The following is a 21,935-nucleotide window of genomic DNA, read 5'->3' as shown; positions in this document are numbered from 1 at the left end:
GAAGTGGAATACTGAAGAACACAAATTGCTTGTGATAGTGTTACCTTGTTAACTTACTATTGATAGCATCCACAAAGCCAAGAAAAAGATGCGTTTTGTTGTGTCAGCTTTCTAACAAGTGCCTTAATAGTTTGTGGTCACTTTGCAGAATATGTCTAACAGTATGAAACATTCTTTGCAATTATATGTTTATTAAAACAAAGGATAGACAACTTTTGAAAATATTTTTAATCAAATTAACAAAGATAAATCCAGAATATAAAAATGAACAGAAGGAAATGAACGAAAATGAATTGGATGAAATGAAAATAATGAAAGAAAATTCACAGAATCATTTCAGTGTGGTAATTTGAACTTGCAGTTCACGCTACAACAATTACAGGGCAATTGATATGTATTCAATACATTGATTCAGTAGCGCTCCAATACTCAAATCAGATTTGTAAATATATTGAATATTTCTAACAATATGATTTTAATGAGATGTCCCTATTTGCCATGTTTTTTTCATTTCGGTTGTGCAAAGACCTGCACTTCACAAAGCGTGAGGTACTCTTGTCGGCCTCGAATAATGACGTTCACATAGCGACCGACCATTCCATAGCAGTAGAAGGTCTGGGTGTCACCGCCTGCGATACCGGAAATGTAGGCGCACCTGGGGAAGCAATAAACAGACGAAGATTAAATAATTCATTAAAGTTTGAAACAATCCGCACTGATGTGCTCTGTTTATGTTTATTCAATGTATTAACTTCTAAAGCATAGTAAATGATGACCTCACAGTGCACCAGGATACGAACATCTAAAGCATAGTAAATGATGACCTCACAATGCACCAGAATACAAAAATCTAAAGCATAGTAAATGATGACCTCACAGTGCACCAGGATACAAAAATCTATAGCATAGTAAATGATGACCTCACAGTGCACCAGGATACAAAAATCTAAAGCATAGTAAATGATGACCTCACAGTGCACCAGGATACAAAAATCTAAAGCATAGTAAATGATGACCTCACAGTGCACCAGGATACAAAAATCTTAATTTTGTAGCGCGCCCTACATCGCATTTTGCGATGCAGGGCACGTAACGAAATTCGTTTTATTCATTTAATTGTTTACTTACCTGCAATCATCCATGTTCCGATGTTTATCACCCCCCACCCTGCCCCTCCCCCGCCCCGCCTGTCTGCCCACCGCAACTCCCTCCACGGGCCACGGCTGGCAATGAGACCCATGATTTGCCTTCATACATATGGCAGGCACACAGACCTACATGTACAAATTCACACATGCAAGTACATTTACAGGGGTCAATACACATAGACCAATAGCTGTACCTAAAGCTACAACCGTAGAAAACTCTATGCAGACACGGCAGCTTGTGAGGAGCATGAACAGAGCACAGGATGATGGGCAGTGGAGTCCCAGGGGTCCTGATTTACGAATCTTTCAAGAAACGCAGCAAGGTGCCTGCTCTGTAGTCAGGATTCTTTTTGCGCAAGAAGGGATAACTTAGAGACCCACGTGTATTTCTGTAGCCTGACTCTGACCTGTCATCAGTCATACAACTAGTAATCTCACTTGTACCCATTACAACATCGAGCTGTGCCTACCAATGTGATTCTTAACCGTAAACCTAAATGTGACTGTTTTATCACACGACAGGTAATAATTCTTTTAATTAGATTTTATTCTCATATAGCACAAACCTTTGCAAAGGTTGACCGAGTGCTAAATAATAATTACAGTAGGCCCTGTTGATTTAAAAACAAAAGTATAAAAAATGGATCAACAATTTAAGAACAGAAATGGATGAAACCAAACATTTGCAGTACCAAATAGAACGTACGTTAAAAGCATATGTCTCGACCAGCGACTCAAAGTGATACATTAATCTAGGCTTGATTAGCTGCCGTCTGAAATGTTGGTCTATCTGTCTCGCCGCTGATTCTGAGATGATACACTTGTGCGTCAACATTGTACGTCAATGATGATGTTGACATCGGGATCACACACCTACTACACGGAGCCTTCTCAAAACAGAAATCATTTTTATAAACGTTTTGCCATTGTTCACACAAAATTGCAGAAACTCATTCCTCTCTCAAACCTCCTTACCAGCTCCAACTACAACCGGGTGTAGTCTTTCGCATCATCGACAGCTAGAAGCTCTAGCCAATCATGGCCTACAGAGAATTAGTCAAAGGGTCTTCCCTGTTTCGGAGCCCAACTGATAAAACATATCCTACCGCAGGTGAATGTGGACTTTAACCTCCAAGTCACTCCTGTGATACTTGTGCGTATGTCAACTCTCTTCATGTACATTTTCAAGCTTTGCACAAAACTACTAAAAATGCATCAGGCAGTCCACAATTTGTTTTACCAGGAATATGCATCTATAAGACGCTGCATCTTTATGCAATCATTTTCCCACCTAAACAAATAAATACAATCCAATCTTTTTGACACTGAACCGGTTAAAAGTGAATCAACAGCAGCTAAATGCTAGATTACTGACAATTAAGAGGCAAAAGCTACATTCATAAAAAAAATGTTACTCTGGCTATCTGAGGTCTCCATGACTGGTGTATTACGTGACGAATTCTGATTGTCTGTCTGCAGCAAACTATCAAAAACTCTATCCCCATCCAATAGGTAAATTCCTGTTCAACCCACCTACACAACTCTACTCATGACGTGGATTCACCAAAATGCCAGGGGCAGCGGAAGTGAGATGACACATACTTTAACATCAATGACATCACAGGAAATAACGTTATATGACCTTTGACCCCATAGTAAATACACAATTAATAGCAGTTACTACACACATTTATGTCTGTTTTAGATACATCCTGTATTTTAATACAAAAACGGCTATAATATATCAAGTAAACATTAATAATGTCTTTTCATTCAGAGGATATAGTGCGATGAAATACAGAACACGAGGAACCAAACTTATTTCTATCACAAATGGCCATGATGTAATGTTTTCTGTAGTGTACATCAACAAGGCAAAATGTATTTATGCATCACTGGAAAGTGCTCTGGAAAAGTAAACTTAGTTACTATGTCCATCTCTATTAACATATACTGGCCATATATTGAAAATGTATGTTGCCATTGGCATACAGTATTCCTTAATATTGTTTAAAGATATGATCCTCACTTTAAAGGTGCGGCACAGTTGCTAAGCATAAAGACACAATCATGAAAAATGATAAGCTGTTTAACAATGTACTTTTATATTTTTTTCAGAATTGTCAGCATTTCTATACATGTTTTACTATATCGAACGTGATGTACTAGCAGACTATCCCAAAGCAACACTCGCTTCCTTGAAAAATACACAACATATCTTTGTCAAACATACAAAGACAACCCTTGTCCTAACACATCATCTACAGAGGCCCTTAACATCGAGAAACAGCTACAATATAGTGCAAGATAGTGGTACTGATATTCTCCTTAACCAAGAACATCACGCAAAGCTGAAGCATTATCCGCCTGTTCACTAATAGAATTGACAGCCTCTCCATCTCCCTTGCAGTGTCATTTTAAGGTCATTGAGGACGCTGGGCAAGACATATTTTGGGGTCCCTGTATTGGACAAATTTGAATTTCATAACACGTTTCATGATAATTCATGCCCTCTGTGATGCCAAATAATACTAAATTGTCCACTTTGCCCCAGCCTTAAAACATCTCTGCTCCTTTCACCCCTGTCTGCTGCATGTAGCTCAGTACTGGCTTCTCACTATGTCACGGTGGGAAAATAATCCACTACCCAGAACAACAAATCTTTAGTGTAGCCATTCGACCATACTAACCAACTCAGCTATGAAGGCAAATTACTGTGTACACTATGTCAGTATTAATCAACAGTTTGGAGCTCTGTAGATTATTTCTAGCTAACAATCACACAATTTAGGCATTTTCCCAATATGTAATATACATCTGTTAGATTCATTCAAAAAATCTCAGAGCTCATACTTGCAGTATTCTCCTGTTACAGGATATATCTTCCTCCTGCCTTCCAACAAGCAAATGGGTACCCCGCACAGTCAAGGTATAGAAAAGAGTTCTGTAGCCATGAGTAACCTTCTGATGCACTGACCGGTTGTACTCACTATATTCAGGGATATAATCTCAAACAGGGAACGTACAGGAATGTCCCCGTTTCCTCCTGAACTTCCCTAGCTCCATATAAAAATCAATGCCTTCGGTGGCACTTGCCCCAAAAGAGCCATTTACTTTGCTTGTTGCTTGACCTAAAGAGTGGCCTCAAGATGAACAGGCACTGGCATAATCAATCAGTCGGTCTTGAATAGTCAGATATAAGTCATTGGCTTTGCCATGCGTGGACCAGCAGGGATAAAGGGGCACAACTTTACACAAAGGGATATATATATACTAGAGCTCACAATCATTTATCGAGTGCAAACCTAGCTGAAGTGCAAAGGAGCACTGAACAGGGGGCATGTCCCTGAAAAGCTACAATCACTGGGAGAAAGTCAAGTGCAGATTATCAGGTCACATGTAGTGCTCTTTGAAGAGCTGGGACTTCTGTATTTTTCTTAATTGTATAAGAGTCAGTGATGATATGTTGTCAATAGGAATTCTGTTCTAGATCCTGGGAATGTGAATGCCTTCTGTCTTTTTCCTTCTTGCAATCTTTTGGCTCCTGGTCCAGTTATGGCCACCCCCAAAGGGGCTATGTTTGTTTTCCTGATAGGTTAGGGTTTTGTTGTTGGAGGATTTATGAGTGATACACCTGGCCTTGGTGATGATTTTGGCTGGATGGGGTATCCAGTGGAAGTAATTTAATGTAGGGGTGATGTGGTCATACTATTTCAGGCCTTTGATGATCCATGTTTGTTAAGACCAGGCCTTCTTGGCAGCAGCTTGTGGATCCTTTTAGGGAACAGATATGGCGTGCGGCTTCTGGTGACAAGGCTTGCCTCCAGATTTAAAATGAGCTCTGGGCCTTACCACAAAGCAAAATTCCAAGGAAGGGAAAAAAGGCAGAACCAGCAACAACCTTTTTTAAGATCATGCAAATAGACATGGAGTAGTGACCACTGAAGGACTGGATCAGGATGGGACACCTGCGAGCAGGAACAAGAAATCCCCACAGAAACAACTCCATGCAATGTTATAATGCATTGGAGTTCCAGCCAGGTTTCTTTAAATAATAAAAAGACAGGAAGGAATCCTTTCAAAAGACTGGACATTTTCTGCCATGATACAGAGGGCTAAGAAAAGGAAGTAAGAGCAAAACTAATCCTCCAGCCCAAAATGGACAATTAGGACTGAACTGGAGACACTGGAATGTGAATAAGAATCAAGCGAGTCCACAGTGCTACAGAGACACCGTGCACCTCATGACCCAAGACGCCCAGCACGAAAATATAACACAGAGGTCAGCATGGAGCAATGCCGATTCAAAACTGTCGGCATGTGCGGTGGGGGACCTACCACGACACCAGTGAAGGTAGGACATTCTCGTGACAATGTTACTGCATGTCATATACATTTCAGAGGTATTAGAAGGGTATTGAGGACACCACTGAGCAGGGTATTGCCTTCAATCAGAGAGGAGACAACAAAGGGTTTTGCAGTTGTTCTGAAGACATCTGGATATATTTACAAGAAATGGTGTTCTGTTGTTTTCACGCAGCTGAGAGTCAGAACCATTGCTGCTGCAGTACGACAATTCCTAACGCCATGCTAGTGCTGTACTTACAACATGGCGCAACATGGTGTTAGAAAAAGCTAGCGGGCAAAAAAATTGATGCTAACACGACCATCTAGTTGTCAAAAACAAGCAGGCTATTGTGATAAAAGTGACATTTGGCCAATTAGGGGAAAGAAAATTTGTGCTAACCGGCCGAGCATCACATTTCTGTTCCTAGTGTGAAAAAATAAATACAAAAACGCCGCTAAGGAGAAGGAAAAAACATCCAAACCTGAATGCAGAATGGAATAGCCTGGAACCACAAATCACAGCACAATAACCCCCACAACACCACTAACAGCCACGATGGCCAGCCAGACTCTAAAAGGAAGAGGAAGAGGGAATGCAGGTTTAGTCAGGAGGAGAATGAGATCCTGATTGGAGAGGTGACGGAGCATCAACACAAGCTCTTAGCCATCTCCATTGTGTCCCTTGGGCCCATAATGGACAAGGTGAACTGCAAAGCTGAAGTCAAGAGGGCAGTGACTGACTGTAAGATGTGCTGGCAAGATGCCAAGTGCAAAACTAAGCAGAAACCGTCAAGTAATCCACAGGCTCCATTACAATTTGGAGGTGGCAGTCCGGCGACCCAGAAGGAGCTCCATCACTTGGAGGGCCCGGTGTCCGCAGGTATCTGTGAGGAGTCGGAGTTTGGAGTAGCGGGACAGGACAGTGCTGATTATGACCAAGTTCATCAAAAACAGGGTGTTAGATTTGGGGGTCTCTGGTTCGCCCTGGTAGGTACCTGTGACAAATAGGGACCCTCTCCTCTAGTCAGGGAAAGGGGGATTACACTCCTAAAATAACCCCTGCTCACCCTCTCGGTAGCGTGGCGAGAGCAGTCAAGGCTTTACTTCAGAGGCGTTGTAAGTTAAGCAGTTGTGACCACATATAGTAACCCAGTGACAACACTACAAATGGACACCACGCAGGTTTTATATCAAAAATAAGTATACTTTATATGGAGTTACCACAAGACCATAAACGACAAAAATACACACTATGATTACTTTAAGATGGTAGATTTAAGCTGAGTTCAGTTCAGGTCTTAGATGTGACACTCTGCGTCAATGTACCTTAAGTTGTGTTGCGCTTCCACGACAAGCAATGTCGCAGCGATGGGAAATGCGGCAAAGTTCAGGTGCAAAGAAATAAAGATGTGAAGATCTTCCAGATGCGGCACGCTTCTCGGGGATGCGAGAAGTTCTCGGTCTGATGCGTGGACTACAGCGGCGACATCCAAGATGTGACGGCAGCAGCTCCAGCGGCGACACTCTTCTCCCACGATGCGTGAAGCTTCCGCTCGATGCGACAACTACAGCGGCGATATCCAAGATGCGACGGCAGCAGCTCCGACGTCGGCTCGCTTCTCGAGGATGCAAGGTGCTCTTGGTCGATGCGGTGCAATGCGACAGTTCCAGCGGCGACACCCTCCTTCAGAGTTGCAACGGCAGGCACAGCGACGGCGACACGCTCCGACCTCGTTGCGAGATTCTTCTCCTGATGCTGTGCAGTGCGACAGCTCCAGCGGCGACAACCTCCTTTGGAGTTGCGACGGCAGGCACTGCGACGGCGACATGCTTCTTCTCGTTGAGTTGCGCTTCCAACTCCTTGCGACACACAGTTCCTCAGAAGGCCCAAAACAGCAGCAGGCACTTCCAAAAGAACTCTGGGGAGCTGGGGGGGGTGAAGTCTGCTGTCCCTGAGACTTCAGCTGGAGGCAAGCTCTTTTTCAAGCCCTTGGAGATCCTTCACAAGTTGAAAGCAAAGTACACAAAGTTCCTTTCTCCTTCCTTTGGCAGTAAGGCAACCACTGCAGGCCAATCCCCCAAGCAGCACTTCAGCTTGGGAATAGTCTCTCAGTTTCTTCAGTTTCCTCTCCGCAGTAAAGGTTTCTTCTTGTAGTTCAAAAGTGATCTAATTTCATGGGAGCAGGGTCCCAATATTTATACCCCAAAATCCTTTGTTCTCTGAGGGGAGAGGGGCCTGTGCCTAGTCCAAACCAGTTCCTGAGCACTTTGTTTACCAGACTTCTCCTTTCCTTTCACAGTGCAGGGCAGAAACATCAGAAGCCCCACAGTAGGTGGAGCCAGCATTGTGGAAGGCAAGTACAGTCCTGGAGCACCTTGTTGACAGAACTCCTTCTCTTCTTTCAGTGTGCAGGGCAGAGACATCAGCCGCTCCCCAGGGGGTGGAGCCAGCATTGTGGAAGGCAGGCACAGCCCTATTCAAAGTTCAGGTGCACTCCTCCCTCCCATCTAGATGAAGATCTCTCTATTCACCACTGGGTGACTCAGCCTGTCTCTGGGAATCCCCCAGCCCTGTTACTTCATGAAACCAGACATAGGAATACACATCCTAGCAGAGGTAGGTTTGAATGGTTAGACAAACAAAGACCTACTTTCTAAAAGTGGCATTTCCAAACAAAGAATATTAAAATAAACTTCACTAAAAGATGTATTTTATTATTCTGAGTTCAGGCACACTAAACTCGAATTTCTACCATGTTCTCTGAGCCTGTTAGGATAATAAAATGTAACAATTCTAACAGCCCATTCTGGCCTATGGAGAACAGGTAACCTTGCAATAGTGAAAAACGAAAATGTCTGTATTTCACTATTAGGACATGCCACACACACCAGGGTTTGTCCTACCTTATACTTACAATGCACCATGCCCTTGGGCCTACTATAGGGGTGACTGATATGAAGACAAGGGAAGGTTTAGGGACTGGGAAGTGGGTGCAATTGCCCAGTCAGCATGACAGTACCTGACTGCACGCAGGCTCTGCAATGGCAGACCTTAGGCACATTTTACAGGGCTGCTTCTGTGGGTGGAACAACCAGTGCTGCAGGCCCACCAGCAGCATTTGGATTACACGCCCTGGCACACTCAGTGCACTAGACTAGGGTCTGACAAGTAAACCAAAATAGCCAAACATGGAACCACTGATTCATACATCAATTTATAATAGGGAGCACTTGCACTGTGGCACAGTGCCCAAAGCATCTAACACCAGCAAAAATACATGAGGCAGCAGCAGAAATGGAAGGGAGACCCAAGCCAATGTCCCCTCCAGCTGAACAGTGGGGAGAACTACCCTTCTCCTGGGAGTTCTCTTCACTAAGGCGGAAAAAATCTGGACAGACCATCAGCGTTGGCGTGTTCTGTACCAGGGTGGTGTTCCACTGTAAAGTCCATACCCTGTAGGGAAATAGACCACCTCAACTGCTTTGGATTCTCACCCCACATCTGCATCAACCATCTGAGGGGCCTGTGGTCTGTCTGAACCCGGAAGTGAGTCCCAAACAGGTATGGTCTCAGCTTCTTCAGTGCCCAGACCACAGCAAATGCTTCACACTCAATAGCACTCCACCTCTGTTCCTGTGGAAGTAACCTTCTACTGATAAAGGCTACAGGTTTATCTAGGCCCTCCTCATTCATCTGTGACAAAACAGCCTCCACACCATGCTCTGAAGCGTCTGTTTGGACGATGAACTCTCCTGAGAAGTTGGGTGCCAGGGGCACGGGCTCCGTGCACATGGCTGCTTTAGGGCCTCAAAAGCTTTCTGACAGGTGTCAGTCCAGATCACCTTCTTGGGCTGCTACCTGGACGTCAGTTTGGTCACGGGTGCAACAATGTTGCCAAACCCCTTGACAAACCTCCTGTAATACCCTGTGAGACCTAAGAAGGCTCTCACCTCTATCTGGGTTGTGGGTGGCTCCCAAGCCAGGATGGTTTTAATCTTGGGTTGTAGGGTCGCCACCTGGCCACTCCCAACTTGGTGTCCCAAGTTCACCACAGAACCCTGCCCGATCTGGCACTTACTCGCCTTAATCGTGAGGCCTGCTTTCCGCAGCGCCATCAACACTTCCCAGAGGTGGCGCAGATGTTCCTCCCAACTGACACTGAACACTACGATGTCATCCAGGTAGGCGGCACTGAACTCATCCAGTCCAACCAACAAATGGTTGACCAACCTCCGAAAGGGGGCAGGGGCATTCTTCATCCCAAAGGGCATAGCACGGAACTGGAAATTCCCATTTGGTGTGGAGAATGCCGACCTCTCCTTTGCCCCATCAGTCAAGGCATTTGCCAGTACCCAGATGTTAAGTCAAATGTGCTGAGGTACCGTGAAGCCCCTAGCCAATCAATGAGCTCTTCAGCTCTGGGGATGGAGTGCGCGTCAGTCTTTGTGACTGAATTGAGCCCTCTGTAGTCCACACAGAACCAGAGTTCGGGTATGGCACCCGGCGCTGCAGCCTTCGGGACCAAGACCACTGGGCTGGCCCAAGGACTGCTGGAGGATTCAATCACCCCTAGCGCAAGCATCTTTGAGACCTCCTCTTTGATGCAAGCCCTCACCCTGTCAGTTACCCTGTAAGACTTGTGCATCACAGGTAAGCTGTCTCCTGTGTCCACATCATAGACGCACCACTCTGTGACACCAGGAACGAGGGAGAACAAATGAGAAAACTGTCCCAACAACTGGCAGCAGTCATTCTGTTGCTCATGGGTCAGGGTGGAAGAGAATTTAACCCCATTCACTGACCCATCTTGCTTTGAGGCTGAGAGGAGGTCGGGAAGAGGCTCAGTGTCCTCCTCCATCCCAGCATCTGTTGCCAAGAGCATGCCCACTTCAGACCTTTCTAAGTGGAGCTTAAGGCGGTCGACATGTAGGAACCTCAAGGGGTTCCTAGGAGACCGCAAGTCCACCAAGTAGGTAACAGGACTCTTGCGCTCCACAACATCAAAAGGTCCGGTCCACTTATCACTGGGGCCATGACCCACACCTTCTGTCCAGGTTGAAGCTCTACCAGAGTGGCATTCTGGTCATACCAGCGCTTCATATCCTCCTGACTGGCCTCCAGATTTGCCTGAGCGAGTTCACTGAAGCCCCTGGTCTGGTTCCTGTAGGCCAGCGTGTAGCTATAGACATCGTGCGGAGGTTTCCTGGGAGATTGCTCCCAGCCTTCCTTGACCAGACTCAGACCGGGTGTCCATAGAGAAGCTCAAAGGGACTGAACCCAAGAGATTTCTGTGGCACCTCCCGGTATGCAAACAGTAGGCATGGCAAGAGGACGTCCCACTTACGCCTCATGGGTTCCTCAAGACCCATTATCATGCGGTTCAGGGTCCGGTTGAACCTTTCAACCAACCCATTTCCTTAGGGGTGGTAGGGAGTGGTGAACTTGTAAGTCACACCACACTCCTGCCACAGGGACTTCATATACTTAGAAATTAAGTTGGTCCCCCGGTCAGACACTACCTAGCGAGGGAATCCCACTCGGGAGAAAATTCCCATCAGTGCTCGTCCCACCACGGGGGCCGTCACTGTCCTCAGAGGTATGGCTTCCAGGTACCGGGTGGCATGGTCCACCAAGACCAGGATGAACCTGTTGCCCATGGTTGTCTTGGGGTCCAGTGGCACCACAATGTCAATCCCCACCCGCTCAAAAGGGGTACTGACCACAAGGAATGGCTGGAGAGGAGCCTTGTGCTTTCTCCCACTCTTTCCACTTCCCTGGAAAGTCTGACAAGTCCTGCAATGAGTATCTGAACTTTTGCGCATTTGGGGCCAATGAAAGTGGATGACAAGCCTCTCAAAGGTCTTGTCTGGCCTCAAATGTCCAGCTAAAGGTACATCATGAGCCAGCTCCAGTAGGAAGGCTCTGAACTTCAGGGGTACCACCAGCACACAGGCTGACCCAGGTTCAGCAACCTTAGGCTCACTATACAGGAGACCATTCTCCCAGTAAATCAAGTGTGACCCTGACTGATCACCTGCTGCCTGGCTTACAGCCTGTTGCTGCAAGCCCACAAGAGAAGGGCACTCTTCTGCTCCTTGCAAAATTCCTCCCTGGAGGGGCCTCCTTCTTGCTGCCAATGGGTCAGCTCAGGCAGGTCCCCCAGTTCAGCTATCTGTTCCGCGGTAGGCTCCAGGGCATCCCCCTCAGGGTCTACCTCCTTCTGGGCCGTGGGAACTTCGGGGGCCGGTTTCCCGCACCCCTCGCCACTTCTCTCTTTGGCAGGTTCCTGGGCCTCCCTCTCAGGCTCCAGGTCCTCTTGAGAACCCCTACTGGCTGACATTGACCGGGTGGTCACGCACGCCCACTCAGGCAGTCCAACCATCTTCACGTGAGTTGCTTTCTCCACCTTTTCCCAAGGGGAGCTCTCCAAATCATTTCCCAACAGACAGTCAACAGGCATGGCCAGCCTCACAGCTACCTGAAGAGTACCAGAGACGCCCCCCCCCACACTCACAGGGAACCTGAGCCATTGGACAATGACTCTCTGTGTTGTCGGCGTTAACAACTCGGCAAAATGCATGAGGGACAATCTGCTCTTGAGTCACCAGGTGACACCTGACAGCTGTCACACTGGCTCTTGTGTCTCTAAGAGCCTCCACCTTTTGGCCATTGACGGTCACTTGCTGCCCATATTTCTTAGTGTTCCTGGGTACCTGACCTTCTGAGACCATCTCACAGTCTCCTAAAGAAACAAGGGTCATCTGTGCGGGACCCCACCCACCTTGGACATCCAGCTCCTCCCCCAAGGCTACACTAGCCATCTGCCGGGACCCAGATCACCACACTTGTAACATTTCAGGGGCCCCTGGGGAACAGGACTACATGTCGGGCCTCTTGCTTTCTATCAGGGGGAGGCAGGGAACCTTTCACGGGGTTCCCTTGGGGACTACTTTGGGGCCCTTTGCGGAACTCCTTCTGTTTGCCCTTGAACCCCCAATTCTTCTGCTGGAGACCCCACCCACCTTGGACATCCATCTCCTCACCCAAGGCTACACTAGCCATCTGCCGGGGCGTAGCACCAGTGTTTGCTTGTTTACCAAACAGGTGGCACCTGGGATCACTCGACTTGTGACCCAGATCACCACACTTGTAACATTTCAGGCTACACTAGCCATCTGCCGGGGCAGGGCACCAGTGGGTGCTTGTTTACCAAACAGGTGGCACCTGGGATCACTCGCCTTGTGACCCAGATCACTACTCTTGTAACATTTCAGGGGCACCTGGGGAACAGGACTACCTGTCGGGCCCCTTGCTTTCTCTCAGGGGGAGGCTGAGAACCTTTCACGGGGTTCCCTTAGGGACTACTTTGGGGGCCTTTGCGGAACTCCTTCTGTTTACCCTTGTCCACCCCACTCTTCTGCTGGGGACCCTGCCCACTTTTGGCTGAGTCTCCCATGTGACCCTTGTGGACCCGGGTGCTTACCCAGCGGTCCGCCTCCTCAGCAAGCTTCCTAGGGTTAGTCAGCTTGCTATCTATCAGATGCTGGCGCAGCTCTGGAAAATAATTATCAGACAAGTGCTTCCATGCAATCAAATCAAAGAGACCTTGAAAATCATTAACCTTGCTGCCCTTTACCCAACCATCCAATGCTCTGCAAAAGAAAGTGACATATTCAACCCAAGTACTGTTTTCTAACTTTTTGCATTTCCTTAACCTCTGTCTATAGAGCTCAGGTGTCAAACCATATCTAGACATCAATGCTTCTTTCATGTGGCTGTATGAATTGTGGACTTCAGAAGGCAGGTCTAACAATGTATCCCGCCCCTCACTAATGATCCTTCCCCACAACCCCAATCCCCAGTCTCTCTCAGGGACCCTGTGGGAAGACATGGCTACCTCATAGGCTCTGAACCACTGACCAATATCATGATTTTTGTAAAACTCTTTCACCACATCCTTGGGAATATACACTCTTCTTTCTGTATGTACTGACGGTATGCTGCTTCCAGAGGGAGTAACTTCTAATTTCTCAATTTCATGCCTTCTTGAACTCTCTCTGTCCTCCAACTCCTCCGGAGACAGACTTTTGTTAGAGCCAATGCTACCTGTAGGGGAAGGTACTTTCCTTCTTCCTCGGCCCAATGGCCCTTCCTGTTGTACTTCTGCATCATCATCCTCCTCAATCATAGGAGTTTTCCTTGCTTCTACCCAGGTCCTCAGTGCCTTGGAGAATTCTTCCTTCACTTTAAATCCAGAAGTGGAAACATTGAATTTCTTGCAAAAGTACTTCATCTGCTTCCAGCCTATCTTCTTCCCATTCGTAATTAAGTGAGGCTACAGATTCTGCTCTCTCTATTACAACTGATCCAGGCATCTTTCAAAAATAGGCAATCCAAAAATTCAAAAAGGAATCTACCAAAAAGTATGTGGTATCATTATGGTCTACACTCACTAAGTAGTGTTCACCAGTCACTGTACATGAATAAGTATGGGCGAAATGTGCGAATTTGCGTTCCGCGAATTCGCGCGAAATCGAATTCGCAATCCGCAAACTCAGTGAATTTGTCCAAATTTGCGGATTTTTGTTTTTTGCGTGTTCGCGGGGTTTTTTGCGTGTTCGCGGGGCTTTTTGCGTGTTCGCGGGCCGCTTGCATGGCGAAGTTACCCATGCGGTCGTGTATGGGCACAGCACCCTCTGGTTCACCACTGCCACCCTCTGGTTCATCACTGCCACCCTCTGGTTCACCACTGCCACCCTCTGGTTCACCCCTGCCACCCTCTGGTTCACCACTGCCACCCTCTGGTTCAGCACTGCCACTCTCTGGTTCACCCCTGCCACCCTCTGGTTCATCACAGCACCCTCTGGTTCACCCCTGCCACCCTCTAGTACAGCACTGTCACCCTCTGGTACAGCACAGCCACCCTCTGGTTCAGGACTGCCACCCTCTGGTTCATCACAGCACCTCTGGTTCACCCCTGCAACCCTCTGGTACAGCACTGTCACCGTCTGGTTCACCACTGCCACCCTCTGGTTCACAACTACCACCCTCTAGTTCATCACAGCACCTCTGGTTCACCACTGCCACCCTCTGGTTAACTACTTTCACCCTCTGGTTCAGCACTGCCACCCTCTGGTTCACCACTGCCACCCTCTGGTTCACCCCTGCCACCCTCTGGTTCACCACTGCCACCCTCTGGTTCATCACAGCACCCTCTGGTTCACCCCTGCAACCCTCTGGTACAGCACTGTCACCCTCTGGTTAACCACTGCCACCCTCTGGTTCACTACTGCCACCCTCTGGTTCATCACAGCACCTCTGGTTCACCACTGCCACCATCTGGTTAACCACTGCCACCCTCTGGTTCAGCACTGCCACCCTCTGGTTCACCACTGCCACTCTCTGGTTCACCACTGCCACCCTCTGGTTCACCCATGCCACCCTTTGGTTCACCACTGCCACCCTCTGGTTCACCCCTGCCACCATCTGGTTCATCACTGCCACCCTCTGGTTCACCCCTGCCACCCTCTCGTTCAGCACTGCCACCCTCTGGTTCAGCACTGTCACCCTCTGGTTCACCCCTGCCACCCTCTGGTTCATCACTGTCACCCTCTGGTTCATCACTGTCACCCTCTGGTTCATCACTGCCACCCTCTGGTTCACCACTGCCACCCTCTACCGAGACCTTTTGTGACGCAGTGGCAGCACAAAAGATGCGCCATGGTGCTGGGTATTAACAACGTGACGCATCTGAGAGATGCGTCACGTTGTAAAGCCCTGCGCCATCAGGAGGCGTTCCGGCACAGATGAGGGCGTTCCTGCGCAGGAACGCCTCCTAAAAGTGGTTGAGTGAAATCTACAAGATTTCACTCGGTCACTTTTAGGCCAATGCTGCGTCAAAACCCTGCGCCTGGTTGAAGCAGGCGCAAAGCTTGATGCAGCATTGGGGAGATAGGGCCCCCCAGAGCATTGCTGGAGCTACGTCGCAAGCGCGACGCAGCTCCAGCAATGCGCTGCTTTTACGGCACAGATGCGTGATGCATCTGTGCCGTTTTTGCCACATGGTGCGCCGCATTGTAAATGCGGCGTACCATGGGTGGCGGAGCTGCGGTGCACAATAACTGGCGCATCCCTGGGGATATATTTAGCCAACGAGGGAGCGCTTACTGATTAGACAGTAGTAAGTTCTCCAGTTGAGTAGAGGTATTGCACAAAAAGGTGGCATCTTCGTGGACAAACACGTAGGGCGGGATTCATTCTGCCCCCTGTTAGACTTGTTTTTTGTGCCCTTCTGCCCTTTGTTAGACTCATTTTTCCCTTGTTTTTCTGCCCTTCTGCCCTGTTAGACTCGTTTTTCCCTTGTTTTTCTGCCCTTCCGCCCCCTGTTAGACTCGTTTTTTGTGCCCTTCTGCCCTCTGTTAGACTCATTTTTCCCTTGTTTTTCTGTCCTTCTGCCCTCTGTTAGACTCGTTTTTTGTGCCCTTCTGCCCTCTGTTATTTCCTTGTTTTTGTGCCCTTCTGCCCTCTGTTAGACTCGTTTTTTTGCCCTTTTGCCCTCTGTTAGACTCGTTTTTGTGCCTTTCTGCCTCGTTAGACTCGTTTTTTGTGCCCTTCTGCCCTCTGTTAGACTCGTTTTTCCCTTGTTTTTCTGTCCTTCTGTCCTCTGTTAGACTGTTTTCTTGTGCCCTTCTGCCCTCTGTTAGACTCGTTTTTCCCTTGTTTTTCTGCCCTTCTGCCCTTTGTTAGACTGCTTTTTGTGCCTTTCTGCCCTCTGCATCACCACATCATCACTCAGCGCTACCCCAGCATCACTCAGCACCACCACATTATCACTCAGCACCACCACATTATCACTCAGCACCACCACAGCACCACTCAGAGCCACCACAGCATCACTCAGCGCCACCACAGCATCACTCAGCGCCACCACATTATCACTCAGCACCACCACAGCACCACCACAGCATCCCTCAGCACCACCACAGCATCACTCAGCACCACCACAGCACCAATCAGCACCACCACAGCACCACTCAGCGCCACTACAGCATCACTCAGCACCACCACAGCATCACTCAGCACCACCACATTATCACTCAGCACCACTACAGCACCACTCAGCACCACCACAGCATCACTCAGCACCACCACAGCAGCACAGCATCACTCAGCACCACCACAGCATCACTCAGCACCTCCACAGCACCACTCAGCACCACCCCAGCATCACTCAGCACCATCCCAGTATCACTCAGCACCACCACAGCACCACTCAGCATCACCACAGCACCACTCAGCACCACCACAGCACCACTCAGCGCCACCCCATCATCAATCTGCGCAACCATTCAACAACAACTGGTTCAAATATGTTCTCTCAATGTTTCAAACTTTATTACAAATGTCACAAAAAGATGTTAATATTTTACTTCTGTTCTTGGATTTTCGTCACAATAAAATACACTGAACATAATCTTCACAAAAGTTATTTACAAAAGTTTAAGCTATTGCCATTATAAATAAAAATCACTTTTATTTAAGTATTAATTACTTAAAAAAATTAAAAGCCATTGTAATTTGTAATATTAATACAGCTAAGTAACGTAAATACAAAACATGTTGCATTACAAATGCTATAGGTGTCACATTTGCGAAAGTTATAACTATTGCCATTGTAAATGACAAAGCTATTAATTTAGCTATTTTCAAAACCAACACATAAATAAAAAAAATTGTCGTTTACAAGACCAATAGCTCAAACATTCCTAATGCGAGACCTATTGCATTGCAAATGCTTGTTTTTATATTTGTCAGTGCTTCCTGTTGAGGTTTAATTTTCGTAACAGGCGCCTCATTGCCTACTTGTAACTATTCTCTGACCCTGCTTCAAGGGTCAGAGCAGGGTCAGAGAATAGTTGCAAGTAGGCAACGAGGCGCCAGGAAGCACTTACAGGCTTACAGCAGCAGGTGCCCAAGTTGAAGTTAATTTCTTTGTAACCCTTTTGTAAAAGGTTACAAAAAATTAGCTTCAACTTTTGCACCTGCTGCTGTAACCCTGTAAGACAAACACAAGGAAAACATAAAACCAAAGAAAAAAAAGACACCATGGGTGGGGAGCAAACTAGGGAAAAAATTGAAAAAATTATCCTCAAGAGTGAAGTAACAGAGAGTACAAGAGAACGGCAAATAAAAACGAAACTGGGACTAAAAAACTTTAAAAAAAGAAAATACCATGTCTAAATCATCAAAAGATTTAAAATTTTTATCATGGAATGTAAATGGGCTCAGAACATCGAGTAGGAGGAGGAGAATCTTTGAATATTTAAAACTAGTAGACAGCGAAGTGATCATTCTCCAAGAGACGCATCTTTTAAACCAAGAATGGGAACATATAATTAAATCGCTGAACTGGGTAGATTCCTACGTTTGTACTAACCAAAATTGCAATACAAAGGGAATTGCAATACTTTTCAAAAAACACTTAATGTGAAAATCATTCAGAAAACAGTGGACAATAAAGGTAGATGGGCTGTAGTAAGAGTGAAAATATATGACAACAACCTAACAATAGCGGGTTATTATGGACCAAATATTGATGATCCAAACCACTTACAAAATCTGTATACGGAGCTCTTAACCACATCTGATCCTATACTGCTCGGGGGTGACTTTAACATTATAATAAACCCCAATTTAGATAGATCTCCACCAGGAAGACAATCTAATCTACCAAAAATGAGAGAGTGGCTAAACATATAACAGGGATTTAGATCTGATCGATATGTGGAAAGAGAACGGGAACAAAGAGCACCCATTTACCCTACACAACAAAAAACTAGGATTCACTAAATCTACCGAGGTTATCAGATCTGGAAAACGAAGAGGTAAATGCAGAAATAACAACAGAAGAAGTAAGAACAGCCTTGAAATATTTGAAAAAAGGGAAAGCCGCCGGGCCTGATGCTCTACCAAACGAACTGTATTCAACACTAAGGGAAGTTATAGCCCCGCCACTAACGAGACTACTAAACAAAATCTATAGGGAAAAAGAAAAAATTCCTGACACTTGGCATGACGCTATTATTAGTCTTATCTTAAAACCAGGAAAGAACCCCACAGTCTGTGAGTCATATAGACCCATATCCCTGCTAAATTGTGAATATAAAATCTTCACAAAAATAATAGCAGGTAGACTAGCGCTGGTAATGCCAAAACTGATACACCCAGACCAAAAGGGTTTTATAAAAGAAAGGCAAATATCTGATCTCACCCACGAACTCTTTGCAGCAGTTGATATAGCTACTAGTGAAAAAATCCCCCTTACAATAATAACTTTCGACGCGGCAAAAGCGTTCGATCGAGTTAATTGGTCTTTTCTAAATAGAGTGGTCAACAAATATAAGCTTGGTCAAAATTTTAGCCATCTGATAATTGAGACCTATAGATCCCCAAGAGCAAAGCTCCTAATTAATGGGGGCCTAACTAACAATTTCACAATACAAAGAGGAACAAGACAAGGGTGCCCGCTCTCTCCCTTGCTTTTCAACCTATACATTGAACCTCTGGCAGCCACAATTAGAAACAACGAAACAATAATTCCTTTTCAATATCAGGACTGGCTCAAAAAGGTGGCACTCTATGCTGACGATTTAATGATTTTTACAGGGAATTATCAAAACTCCTTCCCAGCAATAAATAAGGCAATTACAGAGTTTGGGAAGATATCCGGATACTTAACAAACGAAGCAAAAACTGAATCAATGAGCTGGAACACTCAACAGAATAATCCATACACAAGAGATAAAATAAAATATCTGGGTATAATCATAGTAAAAGAACTTGAAAAAATCCCCCAAATAAATCTGACTAGGATTTCACTAGAAACAAAAAAGCTCTTGAAGGTATGGGACAAGCTACCTTTAAACATGATTGGAAGATCTAATCTGGTAAAAATGTCGATCCTTCCCAAATTTACCTTCCTTTTTAACGCCATTCCACTGGAGTTCAAGAAAGAACATTTGAAAAAAATTCAAGGAGATATAACAACCTTCATATGGGCCTCAAAAGGTTCAAGGATTGCTTGGAGCAAAATGAGAAGAAGAAAACAACTAGGAGGAATAGCTAGCCCAGATATTATGGAATACTGTAGAGCTTTCTAATTCAAGAATGCAAGAATTCTGGTAAACTGCCTTAATTTTTACCCCCATTATCTCCAAATATTAACAAATAAAACAGACCACTTCCTGTTTAAATTCGGACATCCCAAATTCTTTAAAAAAATAAAACTAAAGGTACTAAAAAATCTGGCAAAACTCTGGTACCAATTAAGAAGCGCATTAAATATTCCTTACTACAGCAAAACAGCCCCTATATGGGATTCACCAGGCACCCCTGAGTGCCTAAAAGATGTCCTATCATCTCCCCTAAGAACGGTAGGAATTAACAATTGGGGACAACTGATGACAGAGAACTCAATAGTGCCTTGGGAACAACTTACAGAAATTACTAACGGGACACTCTCAAAATTTAAATACTATCAACTTACAAGCTGGTCTATTTCTTTGTCGGAGAAAAAAACTGGAAATATAGAGATAGAGAAAGAGATCATGAAAATCTCCCCAATAAAAAAGGAAATTTCAATATGGTACTGGGCCATAATCACTTCAGGAGATGATAGCACCTCTATTTCGGAATCAATCTGGAGTAAAAACATTCCACACTCGGAACTTGACAACTTATGGCAGAAATCTTGTGAAAAATGTTGGACTATTATCAAACCAGCGCGTTTGAAGAGAAATCATCTGTTCACATTACACAGGGCATACTGGACACCAAAAAGATTGTCAAATTTTAAAGGAGCAAGCATAAAATCCTGCCCCAAGTGCGGATTAGAAAAAGCAGACGATATTCACATGTTCCATAGATGCCCACAATTGGAACCCTTCTGGCAAGAAGTAGGTAACATGCTAATTCGGATATTGGGAGCAACCCTAAAAGTAAGTACAACACTAATTATTTTTGGGATATGTACTGAGTTAAATGTAAGTAACGAAAGGTTAACCAGAAAACAAGAAAATCTACTATTCACCTTGATACACCTTGCTAGAAGAGAGATCTGTCTGAATTGGGTTAAACCAACATCTCCACTACATAAAGATTGGCTTAATTCCGTTATAAATACTAATAATTTAGATAGAAAGGGAAAATTCTCCAAAAAGTTTAATTTCTGGGAAATCTGGGAAAACCATTATACTAATCAATATACAAGAGATACCTGAAAAAGCAACAATATGTCCGATGATTAAAGCGGTGACAATAATTCAGACGGGAATTATTTCCCGCCGAGTAGCTATAAAGGCTAGCTCTACTTCCTCTACGCCATGAATTATTGAATATGGTAAAGGACACAGAAGGATTATAACACGACAGATCCACCAAAGGGGTACTCTAAGTGGCCGGAAACATATAAGAAAAGAGTGAAGGAATAAAAGTGGAAGTCCTAAAATTCTCTGTGGTACTCCTTATACATTCATACGCAAAATGAGGATAAAAAAACAAAAAAAACCCTGTAAGTGCTTGGCTGAAAATTCGTCCCTGCTGATTCGCGGATTTTACCGCGATTTCGCAAGATTCGCGGATCGCGAAATCGCGGAAAATCCGCAAATTCCACGAGCAGAACAAATTTTCAGCCCATGCTTATACATGAGTCACAAATGCAAATTCGAAATCCCTTCCACTGCCTTCCAATGTTAGATTTGGGGGTCTCTGGTTGGCACAAGTAGGTACTTGTGACAAATAGGGACCCTCTCCTCTAGGCAAGAGGTGTGGCGCCGCGGCCAGGGCGACTGACTCCGGAATCTGGGGATCATGGTTCGATCCCCGGCACCGGCGGCAGATTAGCCCAGCACCATGTGACTCTGGGCAATAGCTTGCTTAATCTTCCCGACGGCCCCCAGCGCCTAGAGACCCTAACGGGTGATTGTGCGCTTTACAAAAATGTGGATATTAGGCAGGAAAAGGGGGATTACACTCCTAAAATAACTCCTTCTCACCCTCTAGGTTGCCTGGCGAGAGCAGTCAAGGCTTTACTTCAGAGGCGTTGTAAGTTAAGCAGTTGTGACCACATACAGTAACCCAGTGACAACACTACAAATAGACCCCACACAGGTTTTATATAAAAAATAGGTATACTTTATATAGAGTTACCACAAGACCATAAATGACAAAAATACACACTATGATGACTTTAAGATGGTAGATTTAAGATTAGTTCAGTTCAGTTCTTAGATGCGACACTCTGCGTCAATGTACCTTAAGTTGTGTTGCGCTTCCACGACAAGCAATGTCGCAGCAATGGGAAATGCGGCAAAGTTCAGGTGCAAAGAAATAAAGACGTGAAGATCTTCCAGATGCAGCACTCTTCTCGGGGATGCGAGAAG

The 21,935-nt window shown here is 45.6% G+C and overlaps 1 protein-coding gene across 5 annotated transcripts in view; it reads right to left on the bottom strand.

Moving 5' to 3' along the window:
* Positions 1-219: 219 nt before the first annotated feature.
* Positions 220-21,935, bottom strand: part of LOC144761992 (fucolectin-like) — a 398,592-nt gene continuing 376,876 nt past the window's right edge. For all 5 annotated transcript variants that reach the window (XM_078647157.1, XM_078647159.1, XM_078647158.1 and 2 more), the window contains one exon: positions 220-655. In XM_078647157.1, the coding sequence (XP_078503283.1) occupies positions 508-655 (148 nt within the window). In that variant the 3' untranslated portion in view covers positions 220-507. The remainder of the gene's footprint in view (positions 656-21,935) is intronic.

This window comes from Lissotriton helveticus, chromosome 6 (genome assembly GCF_964261635.1).
Source record: "Lissotriton helveticus chromosome 6, aLisHel1.1, whole genome shotgun sequence".
Classification (NCBI taxonomy): domain Eukaryota; kingdom Metazoa; phylum Chordata; class Amphibia; order Caudata; family Salamandridae; genus Lissotriton; species Lissotriton helveticus.
This window is presented reverse-complemented; position numbering and strand designations above follow the sequence as displayed.